Source organism: Calonectris borealis, chromosome 16 (genome assembly GCF_964195595.1).
Source record: "Calonectris borealis chromosome 16, bCalBor7.hap1.2, whole genome shotgun sequence".
NCBI classification, from domain to species: domain Eukaryota; kingdom Metazoa; phylum Chordata; class Aves; order Procellariiformes; family Procellariidae; genus Calonectris; species Calonectris borealis.
Genome location: NC_134327.1, coordinates 20,280,557 through 20,289,078, shown reverse-complemented (window position 1 = coordinate 20,289,078; position 8,522 = coordinate 20,280,557). Strand labels below are relative to the sequence as shown.

At 58.5% G+C, this 8,522-nt stretch overlaps 1 protein-coding gene across 2 annotated transcripts in view; it reads left to right on the top strand.

The window, feature by feature from the left end:
• The first annotated feature begins 671 nt into the window (after nt 1-671).
• The window catches only part of LOC142089380 (mitochondrial Rho GTPase 2), a 44,049-nt gene continuing 36,198 nt past the window's right edge, over nt 672-8,522 (top strand). Inside the window, exons 1-12 of one of the 2 annotated variants that reach the window (XM_075165836.1) lie at nt 672-1,024; nt 1,119-1,295; nt 1,576-1,714; nt 2,216-2,386; nt 3,359-3,482; nt 4,233-4,300; nt 4,395-4,504; nt 5,433-5,663; nt 6,331-6,399; nt 7,037-7,147; nt 7,255-7,400; nt 7,709-7,766. In XM_075165836.1, coding sequence (XP_075021937.1) covers nt 896-1,024; nt 1,119-1,295; nt 1,576-1,714; nt 2,216-2,386; nt 3,359-3,482; nt 4,233-4,300; nt 4,395-4,504; nt 5,433-5,663; nt 6,331-6,399; nt 7,037-7,147; nt 7,255-7,400; nt 7,709-7,766 — 1,533 coding nt within the window. In that variant the 5' untranslated portion in view covers nt 672-895. The remainder of the gene's footprint in view (nt 1,025-1,118; nt 1,296-1,575; nt 1,715-2,215; nt 2,387-3,358; nt 3,483-4,232; nt 4,301-4,394; nt 4,505-5,432; nt 5,664-6,330; nt 6,400-7,036; nt 7,148-7,254; nt 7,401-7,708; nt 7,767-8,522) is intronic. The other variant, XM_075165839.1, reaches the window with a different exon arrangement.

The following is an 8,522-nucleotide window of genomic DNA, read 5'->3' as shown; positions in this document are numbered from 1 at the left end:
GGGGCGTGGCGGCGGGCGGTGCGCGCGGATTGGCGGCGGCCGCGCGGGACGGTTGAGCCGGCGGCGCGCGCCATGGCGGCAGGTAGCGGCGGGGCGGGGGCGGGGCACGGGGTTACCGGGTCTGGGGGGGCCTCGGAGCACGGAGGTGCCGGGGGCGTCACCGGGGCGGCGGGTCTCGGGACACGGAGGTACCGGGGGCATCACCGGGGCTGGTGGGGAGCTCGGAGCACGGGGGCAGCGGCGGTGGGGCTCGGGGCACGGGGGACTCGGAGCACGGGGGTAACGGCGGTGTCACCGGGGCTGGGGGGCACGGGGGCTCGGGGCACGGGGGTAATGGGGGCGTTACCGGGTACGGGGGACTCGGAGCACAAAGATACCGGGGGCGTCACCGGGGCTAGAGGGGGACTCGGGTCACCGGGGGCTCGGGAGACGGAGATACCGGGGGCACCACCGGGGCTGGGGGTTTGGGGCATGGGGGGGCTCGGAGCACGAAGGTAACGGGGGCATCAATGGGGGTGGTGGGGCCCGGAGCACGGGGGGGCTCGGAGCACGAAGGTAGCGGGAGCGTCACCGGGGGTGGAGGGGCCCGGAGCACGGGGTTACCGGATCTGTCACCGGGCTCAGGGCACGGGGGCGACACCGGGGTTGGGGAGACTGGGGGCACGGAGATAATGGGGCCGTCCCCGGTGCTGGTGGGGGGCTCGGAGCATGGACGTACCGGGGGTGTCCCCGGGGCTGGAGGGGCCTGGAGCATGGAGATACCGGGGCCGTCAGCGGGGCGCGGGAGCTCGGAGCACGGCGGTGCCGGGGTGCCAACAGGGCAGGGGACCTCGGGACATGGGGGCATCAGTGGGGTCCCCATACAGGGGGTAACGGGGGGCGTCCGGGCGGGGGTATGGGCTCCCCGCCGATCCCGGTGCCGGTACCGGCAGCCTGGCAGCGCCCCTACCTGAACGTCTTCAAGCACTTCCGCGTGGAGGAGTGGAAGCGCTCCGCCAGGGAGGGGGACGTGGCCGCCCTCACGGTAACGGGGGCACCGGCACCACGGGGCGGGAGGACACCGGCCATGGGTGGGCAGTGCTGACCCTCCCCATCACCCCTTTCCGTGGTTTTGGAAGGACGCGAGGCTGAAGGGAACCGTCTACCGGATCCGGGGCTCCGTCCCCACCAGCAGCTACCTGCAGCTGCCCCGGACGGGGACGCAGTCGCTGGGGCTGGTGGGGCGCTACCTCTACCTGCTCTTCAGGCCCATGCCCCGCAAGCACTTCGTCGTCCACCTGGACGTCGCCACCGAGGTACGTGACACGGGGCGGCCTCGTTAAACCGCCCTCGTTAGCGTCGCGGCCCCATTGACACGGCGACGGTGGTCTTCTGCGCTTAGGGGTGCAGAACTTGGCTGGTCTTTGCTGCTGCTGGTGGGCTACCCCAGGCCAGAGATGGTTTCCATCCTCGTGGCATCTCTACTGGGGACACGGAGGGGACAGGGGACACGGCCACGTGCCTTCTCCTCTGCGGCATTTCCCCGCCGAAGCCACCAGGGTGACTAAAGCTCCATGTGCGTGTCTGTCTTCGCAGGAAAACCAGGTGGTTCGCATCTCTTTCTCCAACCTCTTCAAGGAGTTCAAATCCACAGCCACCTGGCTGCAGTTCCCCTTTGTCTGCGGCGCAGCCAAGGGCCCGGTGTACGCCCGCACCGCCGGGACGGCCAGGCGCGGTGAGGAGCGCGCGTCGCGGCGCTGCTGCTCGCGGCGCAGTCAGGATCGGGCTGGCGCATCACCAGCGAAATAAACTGATAGAAAATAAATGGAGTTCAGAAGTTGACTTGATGCCTTCGAGGAGGGTGGAGGGTGGTGGTCCTGAGCAGGAGACCCTCAGCAGCTGGAAGGTCGGAGCTGCAGCTTCCGGGAGGGGCGTCCCCCATCCCCGTTCTCCCGAGCAGTGGGGTGCAGTGTCAGGCCGGGCATGAGTCCACGGAGGCAGCGGGGCTGTTTGTCTGTCCTTCCCCACCCCTGCGCTGCGGTAGCGAGCTGCGAGGCGCGTTTTCCCATCTCCCATCTCGGCACGTTCAAGCCAAGCCTGGTGGGAGTCTTGCGTGGTAAATACTTTTTACTGAACCGCGTTAATCTTGCGTCTCCCGTCCTGCAAGGTCCACGGTCCGAGGTCTGTAGCATCTTTTCCCGTCTTCCCTTTTGCCACCTGCCGCTCTCCTCCCCAGATCTCGTGGGAGCAGCCCCTGCTGACGTGCGCTGGACCTGCCTGGTGCTTGACCTCCACTCCATCCTCTCCCTCTACCTCAACCGCCGCTACAGCCACCTGAAGAGCGTCAAGCTCTGCTCCAACCTCCTGGTGAAAAACCTCTGCACGAGCGACCTGGTGTTCGACCCAGGTGAGGAGCTGAGGCCTCGGGGTGGCCTCCGGTTTCTCTTGTGACTTAAACCCAGCCTGGATGGAGCCCCTGGGGGGTTTAAAGCTGCTTTTGCAGGCGTGATGCCAGCAGGGCATGAGCCTGGCAGAGCACCAGGCTGCTGCCGTGGGATGGCAAGCAGAAAGGGCAAAATACTTGGTGCGATGTTAAGTTTCACGTGCGCGGGTTAATACCATCTCCCGACCTCTGGAGGAAAGAGTCCTCTCATCTTCCAGCTGTAAAAGTGAGTGATAAGAGCGAAGTTAAATATCTTACCAAGGATAGAATTTTTTTCAGGGGAAAAAAATTAAAGGTATTGCCACGCCTCACTTCTCCAAGGCCTGTGCTTTTATCTGCCAGAGGAGCCTGTGGGTTTTTTGTCTCGGAAATTTTCCAACCTACTTTTTTTATCCACCTGCTCAGCGTGGCAGAGATACTTCGGTCAAAACCTTTGTTTCTGCCTTTCTTTTTTTTATGCTGGAAATCTGTCTGAAATGACTGGGCAGCTGAAAAGCCTCGGTGAGGAGGAGGTTATAGATGCTGCTTTCAGATTCCTGAAACTTGTTATATCTTGAAGACTTTCATGAATTTACAAATGCATGAAGGAGAGAAGACAAGAAAGTGAGAAAAGAGCTTTAACACAAATCGCGTGAAACCACTGAATCACTGATAGTGAATCTTGGGCCCGGGGGATTTGTAACTCAATACCAAGGGTTTGTGCTCTGGGGTCTCTTTTGGAGGTTGAGAGTTTCGGGAATATTCCTGTGCAAAGGTGTGTTAGTTTGTTACAGACCTCGGGGTTGTAATCTTTGTTTTTCAGGTGTTTTCAAAGAGGGAAATGGTTTGTGCCCGTGCCCCACGGGGAAACTCATGATCTCAGCCAGCTCCACAGGTCTCGGAGAACTTACTCTTTATTAAGTCTTACTCTTTATATCTTTATCTCTGTGCTGCCAGGTGTGACCTTCTCCGAGGCCCGGCGAGCCGACCTGGCCTGCCGCGGGGTCGCTCCCATGCCGCGAGAAATGGCTTTCCCTGTGCCGAAGGGAGAGAAGTGGCACGACCTCTACGACTACATCAGGTACGGCTGCTCCCGGCTGCGCTTGAACCCCCGCGGCTCTGAGACCTCCCCGTTCCCCGCGGGAAGGCAGGGCGGGTAATGCCACTTAAGGAATGACAGATCCGGACAAACCTGGGGCTCGAGTGGAGACATTTTGGTCACTCCCACTCCAGCATTTAGGTGTCGTTAACACATCTACCCTGGTCTAAGCTTAATTGCTGATCGGTGATATTTTGGGGCAGGAAAAAGGCCGTAGAGCACTCCCATGCCTGGCGTTAACATCAGTCCTCTCTCAATGATCTCTTGCTGGGATTGCTCCCGTGGCTAATTAAGCCTTTCTTCTGTGCGTGCTGCTCCTAGGGAGCCTCGTGCTAGTTAAAGGGTGGTCTGACAGGGGCTGCTGGGCTGTCATCGGCCGGAACGCCTCGTCGGGGGGCAGACGTAAGGGTACCTTCCCCAGCTTCGGTGCTGGGCTCCCGTTGGTGGTGAGGCTTTTGCCAGAGAACTCTGTCGGTCATAAGTTGCAGCTCATCGGCTTAGCGGCGTTGCCTGAAGCGCGCGGCACTGAGCTAACCCCTGGAAAGTAATGGTGTAGGTCAGACCTGGGAGATGCTTTAATATCCCTATATTTGGGGGAGGAGGGGGCAAAAAGGGGAATCTTACAGGAGACAGTGAAGAGGCTTTTGTGCCAGGCAGTGAGTTACCACGTGAGATTCCCGGGTGCCTGTGCAGCATCCCCATTACACGGCGCCTTCCTCTGATTTTGCTTAGGTTCCCATCCGAGGGGTCCAAGCTGCCGTACGACTCCATCCAGAAGAGCTGTCCCGGTCCTGCGGCAGGTGGGAAGGCTGGGGACAGCAGCCGAGGCTGTGCCGCCCCGGCTGAATGCCTCGGGTTTCTGAAAGAGCCCGACCCGCTCCTCGTGTCACCCAGGTGGCCAAGTCTCAGAGGACCCCATCCAGCAGCTGCCCCAGCCGGTGACGCTCACCAAAGCAGTCCGTGACCGACTGTCCCTCATCCATCAGATAACCAGCCCCAAAGCTGTAAGTGCACCGTGGAGGAGGCTGCAACTTCTTCCTTTCTGCCCCCCATGGAGTTTTTTCCCACGTCTTGTCTTTGAGTTCCTTTATGTAGGACATAGAAGCTGCTTGTTGTCGTTTGTGGCTGATCCGGGCAGGTCAGACCCCTGATCTGGGCATGGTCTGTTGACCACAGCCCCGCAGTTAACGACTGGGTGGCTCAGTCTGGCGTAGCACAGAGCAGAGACAAGATAAATGCCAAGGACCTCGTAATCACCAGACATCTATCCTCCCTGTCTCAGCTGAGGCAGCTGTGTCTTCAAATTATAGATAGGAAATGAGGACTGGAGACTAAAGAGCTTGATCGGGTGCCCCCAGGGAGCAGAGCAGTGTGTGGAGTCCGGACTGTTGGGACTGCGGGCAGCTGCCCTCACCGCTGGTTTTCCCTTCCCTGCTGGCAGTGACGCAGGAGTGCTCGGACTGGCTGACCAGACAGCGTGGTGATGGGCTTGTGGAGAGGGACTGGGGGAAGCCACCCTTCTCGTGCTGTGGAGAGGGAGAAAATGAGGAGCACGACCACTTTCCTCTTCTGAACTGGGATGCTCCGAGCTGGCTGGCCAGGCGCTTTTAGCCTCTGCTCAGTAGAGAGAGGGCAGCTCTTCCAGAGGCTGTTCAGGGCTGGATCTTTCCTGGGTCTCTGGTTTGTTGTCTGGAGGAGGTGAACCAGTGCACAGACAACACTGGGAGCGTAGGGAGAGTGGCTGGCTAATGTACCTGGCCAAGCTGCAGACCGAGAGGGATGCTCTCCCTCCGTGTTGCTCCAATCCTTGTTTGTATCGCTGTGAAGGGTCACTCGGGAGAGACGTGGGTGTCTCCCTGTCTCTGCCTTTGCAGTGGGTGGAAGGCGCTGGGAGGGGGGCCGATCTCTGTCTGAGGCTTTGCTCTTTCTTAGATGCCACGTCGGTGTCCTGTAATTACGAAAAGCATCCCTGAGGTTTACCTGACAAGCCCAGGGCCTCCGAGAGCCGTGCCTGCTACGGACCGGGAGCTAGAGAAGAACCAGAGACCGCACAGTGCGGGGGACGCTGGGCAGTCGCCGTCAGTCAGTGATGGTGGCATCCACGTGTACGCTCACCAGAGGAGCGAACGAACCATCCGAGCCATCCGCACCAGCTCAGAGGAGGTGGGTGAAGTGCTGAGGAGTCACAGCAGCCCGAGGGTGGCTTTGGGACGCTTAAGGCTGATGTTTGTGAGCCCGGCAGAAGCAGCAGAGGGAACACAAGCTTCAGGCTGGAGTTTCGGTTAATCCTATGGAATCCTTTTGCTGGTGTTAGTTTTTCTGACTAGCGGTTCTCCTTTCCACTGGTATCATACTTGTCTTGAAAGAGGGACCCTGTGTTCGAATGCGCTGACCTTAAGCCAATAATATATGTTCACTAATTTGTACAGAGCGTGTACAAGAAGGGCCCTGGACCAGGCGTGCCGTCCGGCAGGAGAGCCTCTGCCTGCAGGGTAAGAGGACAGCCCCCCCGCAGCAGCAGCCGGCTCTCCGGGCATCGCCAGGGCGCTGGGGAGAGCTGGTGTAACCCCCCGGCGTGGGTGGGATTGCTGCTTAACGCTGGGACATCCCAGCTCCTCCTTCCTTCCAGATGGGACTTCCGCCAAGTTAAATTCTTTAAAGCCATCCCCTCTAACAGGAGAGAACCCAAAGCTGCCTCTGGGCTTTAGAGAGAAAGGAGCAGTGGGGACGGTGGGGCCCCGGCGACGGCGGGGCCCCGTGGGCAGAGGACCTCGGTCCGGCTCAAAGTGCGACGGTGCTCTCTGTGGTCTTGGGTTTTTTTTTTTTTCAGAGGCTCTTACCAGATCCCATCCTGAAGCTGAGAATGATCATCGGCTTTGGAGGCTGCAGCACCAAATGGGTCAGTAGCTCAGATGGTTTGGGGAGTTTATGTGTAATCACAGATTGATTTTTTTTCAGAGGCGTGAAAGGCAGCGAGTGCCACCCTTCCTGCACTTTTTGATGGGGAAAATGTCCCCAAAGCGGATGGGCACGAGCTTGTGCTAGTGCATGGGTCCTCTGCTGTTACGATGGTGAATTAGAAATTATGGGGACTTTTTAGATCTCATGGCTTCTGCATTTTACCATGTTAAAATTAGAGCTGCTTTATAAGAGTCTGGAAAGGAAGGGCTGTGTTTTGGATTGTTTCCATGGGGCACTGTGCCTTGCAGGAGCCCAGCTCGCAGTCTGTGTTAGGGTAAAGAAAGGGTGGTTTTTGTTCAGGCAGTTCAGGGCTCTGCCGACAGCATGATTTTCCTTGTATCTGCTGTTCACATAGTAGAGATGATTGGTACGGTAAATCCACTGAATTAAGTAGGATGTCGGCTGGGCTCTTAGTTTTCCTTTGCGAGTTAGAAGAGTACTTGTATGGAAGAGCATCCTCTCACCTGCACACGTGCGGCAGATCTCCTGTTGAAGAAATCTCTGCAGGTCCAGCCTAGGACCTGGGGCACCTCTGGAGGATCTGCAGCCCTCTCGTTCCTGTCTCGGTCCTGCAGGCGCTGTGGACTCAGAACAACGCTGCGGTGGTCTACCCCTGCCACGCTGTTATAGTGACCCTGCGGATCCAGACTGGAGAGCAGAGGTTCTTTGTTGGACACACGGATAAGGTGAGCGTAACTCCTTACACAGCCGTACAGCAACGCTGTCCTTGTACCCCAGACGTACCCCCGGTCCCAGCTCTCCTCGAAAGTCTCTAACCTGGTGCTTCCCGCAGGTCTCGGCGCTGGCCTTCAACGGGAACAGCACCTTGCTGGCTTCCGCGCAGGCTGGTGCCCTGAGCCTGGTGCGCCTCTGGGACTTCCCGGCGGGCAGCTGCCTCTCGGTGTTTAAAACCCACGTCCGCTCCCTCTCGTCCCTGAGGTGGGTTTCAGCCTGGGCGCAGGGATGCGTTCAGGTGGGCTAAGTGTTGCAGCACGGCAGCTTTTCTGTGCTATTTATCACCTGTGATAAACCAGGGGTGAATTATAGCTCTCCTTTGCTGCCTGTGTTCATCACCGAGACCTGCTGGCAGCTGGCCCGGAACAGCCGTTATGCTGCCAGCTCCCTCCTGAGCTTATCCCTCAGGTCTTGCTGGCTCCTCATACCCTGAACTTGTCTCCTTTTGTTCCCCGCTGAGATGCACTCGGGGTACAAGGAGCTGCATTTCACCAGGTAGCCTCTTCTTGCAGCTTTTCCTACAGCGGAGCCGTTCTGTGTGGCGTCGGAAAGGATGGGCACGGCAAAACGGTGAGGACCGAAATCTGGTTTTGAGGGTTTCCCCGCCCTGCGAACAAGCAACATGAGGTGGCTGTTCTCTCAGTTACGTAGTTATTTTGCAGACAAACCTCTGCTCTGGGCTTTCCTAGACACGTTCTTTGCTGTAGTCAGAGGAAGATCCCTTGCTCCTTAGCTGCTTAGAAAATACTTCCCTTCTACCTGATGCTTGATGAGTGTTCGCATGCGCGATCCTCCGCTGCAAGCAAACAAATCCTTTCGTAAGCAGGCTGAGAGACCTGCTCGGGTTGAGCTTTGGGGCTGTTTCTGTCCCTGGTCCCAGCTAGGAGCCCAGCCAGGGTGATGAAGGCAGCTGTGAGATTCTGCCCGCACCCTGCGGGGATCGCCGCAGGCTCACAGGCAGCGTTGCCGCCTGCCTCGGCAGCCGTTCTGGCCCACCGGGCCGAGGGTGACACGTGCTTGTGTGGTATTTTGAGCTGGAAGGCTTGCAAGCGCGTAGTGGAGGAATGGGAATTGAAATGGGAGGTTCGGCACTGACTAGAGCCAAAAAAACCCTTTTTTATAGCATTTAGGGCAAGATGCGAGGTTTAATCTTTCAGTTCTGAGCATCGTAGGCATCGCTGCTGGGAGGGATGCTGGGCACTGAAGCTGCCACCCACCCATGTAGCTAGGGGATGACGCAGATCCCACGTGTAGCAGTCAAAAATAAAATTGTTTCATGGGACTGGGGGTTTTGCTCTATCAGTGGAACTGTTTTCATCCACTGAT